General features: G+C 31.7%; 1 protein-coding gene across 2 annotated transcripts in view; it reads right to left on the bottom strand.

Annotated features, from left to right (window-relative positions):
- Nucleotides 1–9624, bottom strand: part of LOC139510127 (uncharacterized) — a 63600-nt gene extending 53976 nt beyond the window's left edge. Inside the window, exons 1-3 of one of the 2 annotated variants that reach the window (XM_071296441.1) lie at nucleotides 9427–9624; nucleotides 6607–6821; nucleotides 5714–5827 (exon numbers count right to left, since the gene is read on the bottom strand). In XM_071296441.1, the coding sequence (XP_071152542.1) occupies nucleotides 5820–5827; nucleotides 6607–6821; nucleotides 9427–9515 (312 nt within the window). In that variant the 5' untranslated portion in view covers nucleotides 9516–9624 and the 3' untranslated portion in view covers nucleotides 5714–5819. Of the gene's footprint in view, nucleotides 1–5713; nucleotides 5828–6606; nucleotides 6822–9426 lie in introns of those variants that run through there. The other variant, XM_071296438.1, reaches the window with a different exon arrangement.
- Nucleotides 9625–13618: the final 3994 nt, after the last annotated feature.

The raw sequence follows: 13618 nt of genomic DNA, 5'->3' as shown, positions 1-13618 counted from the left end.
ATTTGACAAAACTTTTAGGAATTTTGGTCCTCAATGCTCTTCAACTTCGTTCTTCATTTGGCCTATTTAACTTTTTGTGATTCGAGCGTCACTGATGAGTCTTTTGTAGACGAAACACGCGTCTGGCGTAAATACATGTTTTAATCCTGGTATATTTAATTAGTTTATTAGTTACTTGCCTTGGCTTTGAAAATGTCTAAAAAAAAAATTGACGTTAAAGATCCGACACCACATGAAATTCTAAATGTTCAACAAAAACAAAAGAAATAACAGAAAAAGTTGTAAATGCCAATAAAGGTCAATAGTCGACACGCTTCCTTTAGAAAAACTGTAGTATCGACTAGAACACACCCGTGATATCGGGGGTCTGTGACTGACTTAAAGTATATAACTATGCGTAAGCCTTATTTTAGTATTGGTATTGTCATCTGATTAAGTCATGCCGATTATAAGATACACAGTTTTCTCTGCTTTCAAATCTTTCTGTTTGAACCCGTCGACCTGGAACTTATCAATTATTGGTAATATTAATTATTTGGAAAACAAAAGGTCCTGGGATGGAGTATTTTTTAATCAACAGCATTGTCCTATATAAGTTATAAATAAAGTTGAATTCTTTGATTCGCTGTTTTATGTCATGCCCGCTAACGAATTGAAAACTGTACCTATACGCCTTATTTAAAGTCCAGATTTTTAGTATTCATATTATTATCTTAGAAAGTCTTACTGATTTAAATACTACAATAGGGAACAATTTAGTAGTGTCACCCCTTTGATTATGGCCTGTGTATATAGCAACATCCTAAATACACCGTTAGGTGGTGCGCCTGTCAGATGCTGAACGTACAGGTAAGGTAAAAGGTAACAGGTGAATATACTATTGGTATCGGTATCGGATTCGACCCGGACCCTGTTAATTATTGGCAATATTAATTATGTGGAAAACAAAAGGGTCTGGAGTGGTGTAATTTTCAATCTACACCATTGTCCTATATTAGCTATATATAATTCTTTGATTTGTCGTTTTTACCCGATGACGGCTGACAAATTTGACCTCGTTATTTTAGTATCATAGATGAAAGGCATTTAATTGTAATCCCGCAATCAGTGACAAAAGGTCAAATAAAATTAACGAAATGACAAATTTCTATCATTAAACATATCTCAATCAGAAAATGTTTCATGAAAATACACAGATATCAAAGTTTGAAATGCTGAACAACATAACAAAGGAAAATCATTTAATGAGATAAACATTGTTTGGTGTGTATAATGATAGAATAAGTAGACTATTAAATTCCCAGTTGAATTCAAGTTTCTGTATCCCTTGATTAGAAACATGGACTTAAACTTCTGATGTTCGAAGGCGGACCATCAATTATGGAAGGCAGTGCCATTGCTCACGGAATAAGTCACGACGACGTCACAAATAAAGCAATCCCTTTTAATAGAGATCATCACATCAAGTCTGTAGTAGATAATCTTCTTTAAGCTTGGTATAAGATTGTGATCAATGATCCACAAAATTCATCACCAGTTAATAACCAATCTGTTTTCACTCTACTGTAGGCGTTGTTTGACTTTATCATCTTAATTTTGTGTTATAGTGTTCTTTTATTTGTCCATGTAAATTATAAACCTTTATTGTTCAGCTTATTCTTATTGTAATATTCTTTTGGCGTTGCTCAGTACGTATACATCCAGTCATTCTGTTATTGTGATAAATTCATTTTTGTATTCTTGTCTTTCATTTTTGCTAATTTACCTCATCAATATGCAATCTTGGTTTTTCTTTTTTACATGTTTGTTTGTAATTAAAGTGATTAAGATTATAACATAATGTTTGTGATTGATGTACTCCTTTTTTTAACATTTTTACCTGTTATGTATGTTTGTTTGTTCACACATTGTTGTCAATATAATGGAATTGTATGTGACTGTTATACACATGAGAGGGTAAGTAAGCTATAAAATCAGGTTTAATCCACCATTTCTACATAGGGAAATGCCTGTACAAAGTCAGGTATATTACAGCTGGTTTCCATTTGAGTTTTGTTTTGTCTGAACTCTTAGTTTTGCCATTTGGCTAGGAACTTTCCGTCGTTTTATAAGCCTTGAAGGTTGGAGTTTTGTTATTCTGATTTTTAAGCGGCATTGTCATTTTGGTTTGGGGCATAGGAATTTAAAGATATCTTTACTCACATTTCTCTAATTGAAATGATTATAGTTGAACATTGTAAGTTTTTGATGGCTCCGATGACTATGTGCTTACATGTGTAGATCTTTGTAGTTAGTTTCGCTGATGTTCTTAAATTCATATTATATTTTTCAATGATATAAAGTGCGAAGAATTACTGTTAATAATATAAGATATATAATGATATAATTTTATTTACAGTTTAAACCATCAAATATAAATAATATGTTAATTTAATAACATAGTTTCTTTTTATGTATTATTTATAGGTGGGTTGTTCAATTATTTTTCATCCACTGGTACTCCATCAAAATAGTTGGGGAATTCTTGAATACACAGGATAAGATTCTAGCACAGTGCCTATGTATATAGCGACTCAGAGTTTCATTAAGCAACATAATAATCACAATCCTGTTGATATGCAAGGCATTTTCCTTCAGCAGTCGACCCTTGGATATGGCTGTTTCTTACAGAAACGTGGAGCTCTTCATTGAAGTTGTGCTGTAACGGACGATGATTGCGTCACTTGGTCGGTAAATATATATTTACTCGTTAGTCAAAATCGAACATAGTAGCACTTGCATTGACTTAAATTTTTTAGTGGCAAAAAAGAATGCGATGACAATATTGGGTCAGTGTGAAAGATTAAAAGATTTTTTTTTGACGATACGATAGGGAAAAAAATCAGATCCTAAAGTAAGATATTCGTCTTATTCGTGTTTATCCTTAACCTCTTTTTATTTGTGTTATCGTGAGTAACACAGGGTACAAAGAAGCAGCTTTATCAAATGCCATTTGAAAGATTTAGATTTTAAGCTTAAGGTCATACAGTTGTGAATAGAGAAAGAAAATCGGTGAAAAATGAAAAAAAATCTTATCGAGCACCTTTTCCGTTATAACATTAGGTGAGTCGGCTTTCAGAAATAAAAATAAAAAAATGTAACCATATTTATCAAAATTTGTTTGAAAAGTATTAGTCATTAAACCAAGTTTCTCGCAATTCATTACTGAAAGTTTGGATATTCAATTATCTTTTTTTACCCAGTTAAAATTTTCTGCAATGTCTTCATTATTGGGGACTGCTTCTCTTAATATTTTTGAAATGGAGTTTGTGATGAAAATAGAGATTTTTTATTAGCAGAAATAAAAGTTGTATATTATAAATTTTGAAGTAATTATCGAAAAAGTAAAATAACAAAAATACCGAACTTCCAGGAAAATTCAAAACAGAAACCCATAATCAAATTGCAAATTCAAAAGCTCATAAATTTTATGGAAAAGTATTTTTTTAGTACTACCCACACATTGGTAGCTCTGGAGATACTCTTGTACTGGATGGATTTAACCCTACTACACATACAGTATATGTCAGATCGGTAGACAAGATAGGGGTTAACAACTATCATAGCATAGACACAAGAACAGCAAATACATGGAAAACGTAAGTGTTTTGATGATTGTTTCCCTTTTGTATTCCTCTATCTTGTTTCTGTTATTTGTTTTTCTATCGTTGTTTTTTACGACTACAAATTTTAACGAACTTACATTAACATGAAAAGTTATAAAACACCTATCATACTTTTGAATAAATGATTCAAAAAACATACGAGCTTTTATCAGTGTCAGGTGAAATATTAATTATAACAAATGAGAAATTTACTTTTAGTCAGAAGAAGTTCTTGTCGTATTGTTCCAAACAGGATAACTTTTTATATCGTGTATAATACTAGTTGTTTCGAAAACAAAATCTCTGAGATATATTTGACTAAATATAGTTTAGTTTAAATTTATTTATTATTTTCTACGAAAGGTCTTTTTATACAAAACATCAGCTGCAAGAAAGTTATTCATTTCTTCATAAATATTAAAATGTTGAAAGACTTATGTTTCATACCATTAAACCTTAATATATGAAAGTGACTGAAACATGGCTTTCTTGTAAATTCTTGAAGATTTTAAAAAAGACTTCAAAGGATGCGGATAATAATATCTAATAGATTGATAAATCGTGATTATGCCAAAATTTGCTTAAGGAAAAGAATATTTGGTCTAATACTTCAAAATCGCTATATCAATTACGCTTTTTTGTTTTTTGGATTTACTTTTTTTAAGAGGCACCAAAACACAAACATTTGATAGCTAGGATTGACTGTCCTTCTGGTACCTTTCGTGCCTTTTTTTGTATTAATATGGTAAAACGTTTGGAACTACAAGAGCAAAATGAACATAACAATAATAGTCAAATTCTGATTTTATTTTCTACTCGTCTTTATTTTATATAGATATGAGAAGATGTGGTATGAGTGCCGATGAGACAATTCTCCATCATAGTATCAATTTTTAAAAATCATCCATTATTATTAGGTCAAAGTACGGTGTTCAACACGGAGTTCATAACGAACAATAAGGACTGGTGTAAAACCATTCAAACAGAAAAACGAACTGTCTAATCTATTTGTAAAAAATGAAACACTTATGAACCAACGACAACCACTGGACATCAGTTTCTGACTTAGGACAGGTGCAAACAAATGCAGGTTTTAATAGGTACCAACCTTCACCCTTACTTTAAATCAAAAGTGGAACGTGACAACATAGAAAGACATGCTATAAAATGTCAATTGAAAGGGCTTAACTTAATGATTGATAAAGTGTTGCCACTCGTGAACAATTTTATATTGGTACTTTGCATTTACTTCTTCCCATGCATATCCTATTTATTCTTGTCATATACGTAAACCAAAGACAAGATCTATTGTTTAAACTGAGTAATGAAGCCTAAGAAAAAAAATATGAGTTTCCTAATGTAAATGTTAAAAAAATCTTTTTACAGTCAGACTAGCTTTGATTACTACAGTTCACTAGCCTCCAGAAAAACACAACGTCGACTACCTAACGGTGTATACAACTATTTAGATACACAAGCCAGATGTTCTTGACAGATCTAATAAATCCAGCTCTCTCAGAGCAGGTTGTCATTTCAAAATGAAATAAAATAAAAATTGTGTGTTCAATTGTTCAAGGAACTCTTTGATTTTGAAATTGCTATTTGATTTCAAATATGTTGGTATTATTTTAAGTTCAGATGGACCATTGGTTTTTTTGCATCACTGTTCGTCTCTCTATTTTGCTCATCCTTTTGTTAACGTTTTAATCTACAATCTGATTTTGAACTGTATTCCTCCATAATTGTTTGCCACGCTTGACATCTCGGGGCTTAACTCACCTCATATATCTTCCTTATTTTGGTCGGCTTTTTGAGTTTACGTAATCTGCATTTTTAATTCTAACTGGCGAGGAGCCATGCGATAAAACTACCACCTGCAGGATCGAGTTTTGCTGTCTGAGTTTTCTTCCTAAAGATGACGGGCGATCAAGCTCCATCTCCTCAGATTTTCTTTCTGGTTTTACTCCCATCGTTTTAATCTTCCTAAATCAAAACACCAGGTAGCGATGCTATTTACGCATACTTAAAAAATGTAAATGCTAACGATTAAGGTTTAATGAATCCGAATGTTCAAAATATTTAATATTTTATTTCATATGTAAATCCTCCCATGTATGTCTGCATAGCTGGTGCCTCAACTTTCAATACTGCATGATGCCCATTACTTTGGATACATTAAGCCTCTATGAAAAAATAAGGATTTAAGATAAGAATAAAAATTTATTTCTTATGACTTTATATTTTCGGAGTTTGTCGCATTGACGTGTAAATCCTTTATTCAAATCTCTCTAATGTATAAGCTTTCCTCCTTTGAATGCATCATATCGTGATATTTAAAATATAGTCCGAGCTATGTAATTCCCCTCAGCTAAACGTAAGACCATGGTGTTTTAATATGGTTTTAAACATTGTATTTGCTTCATTCAACCTTATCCATATGGAGAAACATAATTTTACGCAAGTTTTGCATTCACGATGGTCAATTTAAGCAAAGCTTTCTACTTCATGAAGTAATTTCCTGAAATTATGATATGATACATGCATGCACTATCGGTTGACAACTTTTATCCATGAAATTATATGCCTTTTCAGTGTAGTGTACAATCTATTCAGGACAAGGAAATATTTACATCGTTTTTCTTGTACTGGCTTTTTAAACTTTTGACCTTGGATTGTATTCAAAAATACATGTCGGGTCTGTGTAATCAGTAACGTTATTATAATGTTTGTTCAAGTGTCCCTTGTATATCCACAAGGTCTAAAATACGGACTCTGCAGCTTAGACTTACTTATCATTCCTTTTGTTTTATAGAAATCAATCATTGCTTTAAAAACCCGACTTATCAAAAGTACAGTGGTTTGCATAGTTCACTTCCTGTTGATGTTTATAGTCGTTTCAACATACATATTGAACAATTTAAATTGGTTAAAAATTGGAAAAGATATAAGTTGTATACATTACCTGATGAGAGCATTTTCAAGTGTATCATCTTGCCAAAAGAATTGTCATAGATGGTAAAGGAACCACCTCCAATCCAGTCAGTAAGACACAGGCTGTATGGTTTAGGTTGGTTAAACAAAACTTGCAGTGCACCCCTTGGATAATTCCAGTCTATGGTTCCTTCTAAACAAGATTGTGTAATGATAACATTCTCTGTTTCATTCTTTGGTATAAATCTACAATCATACTACTAAATATTAGAAATAGTACTAAAAACAGCTGATTCCTACATAGCAGCATTGCGTTTTTCTATTTATATATCTTAATTTAAAATGCAATCAATGAATGGATTGACCTGTTAAAAGTAAAATCACAAAAATACTGAACTCCAACGAAAATTCAAACGGAGGGGGGGGGGGGGGAAGGGGGGGCAGGAGGATTTGTTTTTGATCGGTTATTTATTTTTGTAAACTAAGAGGACAGATTATTCATTTGCTGAACGATTGAAGCAAGATTTTTCATATTCATTAAAACAAGGGACTGATAATCCTTTTTAAAATTATATTTATGATATTCGAAAACATACAATTTTTATAAATGATTTGTTTATTATAAATAATACATGTATATCAAGTTATTTTGTACCTTTTAATCAGAATTATTCATCATTCTCTGCAGAAATGAATCTGTTATATCCCAACTGCATACATACATAGTTTTAAAGTTTGGTTTTAACTAGTCTGTTTTAAAAGTATTGGCCAACATATGTTTGCCGAGCGGAGCGAGGCAAAATATTTTTTTGAAGGGTTTTGGAGCCACTGAAGCTATAGAACAAATGATGCAAAATCATGTTTTCTGGCTGTTCCGAAGACCCTTTCATAATCTGAAAATGCAAGCTTTGTTTTAATAATTTTTTGACAATAATTTGGTCTCAAAGCAAAATGTATAAATTCAGTATAAGACTTTTAGTTTCTAGGGACAACATCAAAAAACCAATGTGCATGATAAAGTAAAAAATGGAATTCACATAGTTAAGTCTGTGGCTGCTGGTTTTTTTTCAAACTCATGATCAAGTTCATAACAAAACTACTAGATAACAAAAGGAAATGCAACACTAACACAATAGAGAAGGGCAATCAATGAACAAAAGACAAATTAATAAGAAACATTGATCCCCAAAAAAATCAGGGCTACGTCTGAGGGAAAACAGAACCTGAACCGTGAAGCAATTTGATATGGAGACCACCGTAAAGCAATTTGATATGGAGACAAGCGTTTGGATTTGAAATTTCCTACATGAGGCATTTGCCTCAATGTAGTTACGGCCCTGTTAAAATAAACGTGAGGTAAGGTTTACTGAGACAATATACCTCAAGTTAAATGAAACCAATTTTCAGACATTTCAAGTATATTTAAATAATATTTATAGACTTTTATTATTAAAAAAAAATGGGAAGTGTTTCCCGATTTTTTGGTGAAAAAAGATTAATTTATGAAGAATCTGGTGCCAACTGATACTTTCGATTAGACCTGCTGAGTTATTTATTTTCAAAACATTGCAAGTCAAGTAATTTATTTTCAAACTACCATAGAACAAACTATTTATTTTTGTGATTATCAAGGCTGAGTTATTTATTTTCAAAATCTTCCCCCCTACCCCAGAATATCAAATGGTCGTCCCCGAATCACATGGCAAAATCAAATGATAAAACACATCAAACGAATGGACCACTTTCATATTCCTGACTTGGTACAGGCATTTTCAAATTTAGAAAATGGTGTATTGAACCTGGTTTTATAGCGCTGAACCTCTCACTTTTATGACAGTCGCATCAAATTCCGTTATTTTGACAACGATGAGTCATAATCGTCAAAATAGTCAATATATGGTTAAAGCAGTCACAACTGTGTTACAATCTCAAGACAAACAAACAAATACAAAAAACACAAAAAAACATCTATCAAATTAAAAAACACATTCCTTGTTTCGTGTGTTGGGTGTTAGAAAATGCAAACATAACAAAAAAGAAATTTAGTCGTTCAATACGAATGTCAGCTAACATGGCGCTTCATGTTTGACGTATTTAGAAAGTAATACAAAACACCATCAGAAACTGAAAATTTCTTTTTTGTCAAACACGTAATATAGCGCTTTAGAGTGCCAGTATTTAGAAAGAGTTCTCATTGCATAAGAACTATAAGCATCGTGAATATGATGATGTGTATTAATTTAGCAATATTTAAACCGACTCTTAATTAATTTTATATTTCAGTAGCTTCAATTTCTATTGGTGCGTAAAAATCTGCGAGGAACGAATCGTTAGTGTGTTCTCAAAATTCGAAAGGTCTGCTCACATAGACTTATTTCTGTCGTCTTCTGTGTCTCTTTTATTCTTCAAAGATAGCTATTTGTCTGTTATTTGTCCCTCTGTACTGATGATAAATTTACCGATTTTGATTATGATCAACGAAAAAGCTATAGGATGTTTTAGAATTATATTCGTTAAAAATGATAAAACGTTCAAGTAAAAACAAATGCATATTTTTTAGATTACCTTAGCCGTATTTGTCACATTTTTTTTGAAATTTTGACCCTCACTACTCTTCAACTTTGAACTTGTTTGGCTTTATAAATATTTATATGAGCGTCACTGATGAGTCTTATGTAGACGAGACGCGCAAAAACGATGTTGGTATCACTTTTCCAAGCTGTTTTACCACTCTTTTGACTAAAGACGTTCAATACAAAAACATTCAAATTTGATATAAATAAAACAAATAGTGATTTTTTTTTCTTTAATTAGTTTACTTAAAATGTATTTTGGTGTTTTACTGCCTTACCCTTTAGGATAAAAAGTACAAGGATCCATAAAAGCTATTGCCGTCTGTAAACAGGACAAAAACATTGCAAGATAGATTACAGTCGCCATGATTCCTTTTGGTGGTTTAGAAATTATGTTCCGAAATTCTTATCAGATTCGTTACCAGTTCATTCCTGTTAATCCTGACGTTTGACACGATCAGTCCAATGTCAGATATCATTGTGTTGCTATTTAAATATTGTAATATATATCAATAAAACAAAAAACACCATAGCTATAGAGTAAAGAGAAAAATATTAACAGAGGAAAACGAAAACGAAAACAAAGACAAAATAGAATAGATAAATTGATAAATAATACATAGAGTATTAAATAGTGTATTTCAAATATATCGTCGTTGATTACCTGATATCTTTAATTTGTTTCTTATCAGTTTATCTGTTAATTGATAGCTTGTATTCCATACATTATTTAGATGACCTAACACAGTAGAAACAAGAATGTGTCCAAAGTACACGGATGCCCCACTCGCACTATCATTAATGTAATTAATTTAAAACAGACTACAAAAAATATCAAATAGGTTCGATCAGTCATTTGGTTAATCCTTATAACTAAACAAAGGCATCACAAACGATTGTTGACACGATTTCCTCAGTGTTTTTTTTTTAATTATTCTAAATTCAGAGATCATTGCGTGCACTTATTATTGCGATTTTCTAAATTTGCTCCAAAATGCGATTTAAGATTTTTCGATATTGATAAACATCTGGTTTAATTAAAAGAATATTTTTTTAAATGCGAGTTTAAATTATTGCGACAGAAACATAGCAAGAAAAACTAAAACCGCCATGATTCCTCTCAGTCGTGTAATGTTACAAATGATTCGATGTCTTATCGGATTCGTTATCATATATTCCCTGTTAATCCTGACAATTGACATGATCAGTCCAATGTCAGGCATAATCATGCGGCTATTTATATATATATTTTGATAAATATTTACAGCAAAAGAAAATCTTTCACCTATAAACTGTAGATAAAAAAAAGAAAGACACAGAAAATGTGAAACAATATATAAAATCAAATGTGATTGATTCATACCTGGTATTTTTTGATAAGTTAAATATCCGATAACGATACAATACAATGTTTCTACTACAAATAATACTACTACTATATCTGTACAACTGATAATAGCAGCAATAACAATAATAATAACAGTTCAGTTATGCAGGGAAAGCAAAATAATTTAAAAATAACACTTTCAATGATGATGCGTAAGAAGCCCTTTTCTGTTTACCTTCACAAGGGACGCTCACCAGCGATGTTAAAATACTTAGCTACGTTAAAAGCTATTTTATACCAAAGTTGGAGTAAGAACTACAAAAAGGGAAGCCAAAGAACTAAACACACAAAATTGTAAATATGTACGATTGATATGAAAAGGTATATATTCTATCTAGCAAAGACAGCACAAAGAACTTTTGACACATTCGTTTGATGTGTTTTATCATTTGATTTTGCCATCTGACTAGGGACTTTCTGTTTTGAATTTTCCGCGGAGTTCAGTACTTTTGTGATTTTACTTTTTCCCTAAGAGCTTTCTCATCAAATGTTCTAATTAAAACTGTATATAAAAGTGATGATAAGTCAGATGACAGATATAATTTGATTATGATACATGTATATACGCATTAAATTGTAGTAAAATTGTATTTTATTTTTAATTTGTAATATTTGTATGCTGCCTTTGTCTGATCAAGGAGACGAATTTCATCTCATTTAATAACAACAAAGCACAGTCCTTTCGCGTAACATTAAAGGCTGTACTCCACTTTGAGTCGGGTACGTGATAAGGACGGACAGTCTGGTTATGTTTTATACAATAGTCCTCAACGGCTTTCCTCAGATTCTGAAAGAAACTGAGTTCTAATTGAAAATCGATGCCTTCAAGTTTAATTTTTTCCCACAATTGAATATAGTAAAAATTATATAAATCGTAATCTAGTTTTGCAAATCTCTGATAAAGATAACGGTATGTGTTATCAACAAACGAATATGTCTTCGCTGAATTCTTTTTCACGTATAGAACATCCTTGATACTCCATCCCAATATTCTTCGCATCATAATAACTGATTCTGCAAAATATTCCATGATGATGACAAAATGGAATTCTTGATCTAACTTCGATAAATATGCATTGCTTTCTTCTTTTGAATAAGTCTTAAACAGATGTTTGGGAAAATCAAACTCTAGCGCCATTCTGTTGTTCGTTAATGAATATGTAAGTGGCAGTCCTTTTTCATACTTCCAAGGGTCAACAAGATAATTCAAAACGGGAGTTATTGCTTTTTTATCTTATTAAAAATGTATGCAGGCCTAAAGTAATTCAGTGTTGATAGAAACATTTCAAATGGCTCTTTAACAATTCCAATATAGGCAGTATTACCAGGAATATACTTTTGAAATGCCTCTCTATTATATAGTACATGGTTGCATAGTACGTCAAAGGTTTTATTCATAGGTGGCGCTATGGTGTTGTTTTCATTCAGAGATGACGAAAGAGATATCACATTATCATATTGTTCTTTACGTACTTTCGAAAGAACAAACAATAGATTTCTAGAATATCCGTACCGTAAAAAAATGTTTTGTGCGGTTGAACTTCCAGCTTTGTGGATTTTTAGAAACGCCACTTGTTTATATCTAATATTTCTTATACTTTGATTAACTGGAGCTTCTCCTATTTGAACATTTACACTCACATTTTGATGCTCTGTAAAATTTGCCATCATCTGCTCATATTCCATGTATTCACAGTGTTTTAATTTAAATCCGGTAAAATCAATACACGATGTTTTATGAATACCACTCCTTTCATGTAACTGAATATGTCCATTTCCAAAACCTTTGATGTTGTATGTGATTACAAGAGTTGAGAATGCTACACATAACCATGATAATATACGACGACTGAAATAAAAGACAACATGCAGTTATTGTTATTATCATGGTCATATTTATCATTTAACTATTTACACAACATTTGAATTTTTGAAATACTAAGACTTTTTTACCTCAGGAATAGATTACCTTCTCTGTGATTGGCAAAACTTTTAGGAATGTTGGTCCTCAATGCTCTTCAACTTCGTACTTTATTTGGCATTTTTCACTTTTTGGGATTCGAGCATCACTCATGAGTCTTTTGTAAACGAAACGAGATTCTGGCGTTAATACAAAATTCAATCCTGGTATCTATGTTGAGTTTATTTACATATTTATATATTGAATGGACAAACATATTAAGCATGTTTGGTGGTGGTTATTATTACCACTTGGTCAATGCCTCTGTCGGTGGACTATAAGTTCATGAGGATATCATCATCCCAGGAGGCCTCTGTCGGTGGACTATAAGTCCCTGAGGATATCATCATCCCAGGAGGCCTCTGTCGGTGGACTAAAAGTCCCTGAGGATATCATCATCCCAGGAGGCCCGAGAACACAGTTATTTCATGGTGAATTTCTTTTAGGCAATAAATTCAAATTAAAAATATCGCACCTGCTCTATCTCAAAATGATTTATACAGTGTAGTGTACTACTATTGGGACAAATGATATCAAAATCTAACTCAAAATATGGACAATTCTATGTTAAGGGGTCTAAAATTCAGTTTGACAGATTCAGATATCAGATATACTATTGTTTTACCTTTTTTTACTAGTCCAAATCAGCACTTAACATAAAGATTAAGCACCCAATGTTTTGACATGGAATTTCATTCCCATACTTTATGAATTCAGTCATGCTTGAAATGTCAAGAAATGCATTGGAAAGTTATACACTCACTGTTTACTAGGAACTATATTCATCAAGGACACGTAGCCCGTATACTTCGGTACAGACATGAAAATACGGATATCATTTAATTGAAATTTTCTGTGATAACATTTTGGAAATCATTCAAAATCATGTGAAAGAAACATACCTCCCTCGTGTAAACCTTTGATTCCTTGTTTGGATTCGGCTATACATAAGTTTCATTTTGATTTAATTTGCTCTTCAAATTTTGAATGGAGTTGGGTTTTTTATATTTTCAAATATATTGGCATCACTGACAAAATTACTAAATAGTCTAAGAAGAGTAATTAATGAAGCATGTATCAATAAATCTTCACCAATTAAAATGTGTAAAATAGATTAACTTAA

This window comes from Mytilus edulis, chromosome 2, assembly GCF_963676685.1.
Source record: "Mytilus edulis chromosome 2, xbMytEdul2.2, whole genome shotgun sequence".
Classification (NCBI taxonomy): domain Eukaryota; kingdom Metazoa; phylum Mollusca; class Bivalvia; order Mytilida; family Mytilidae; genus Mytilus; species Mytilus edulis.
Note: the sequence above shows the minus strand (reverse complement) of the source record. Positions and strands in the feature narration are given on the sequence as shown.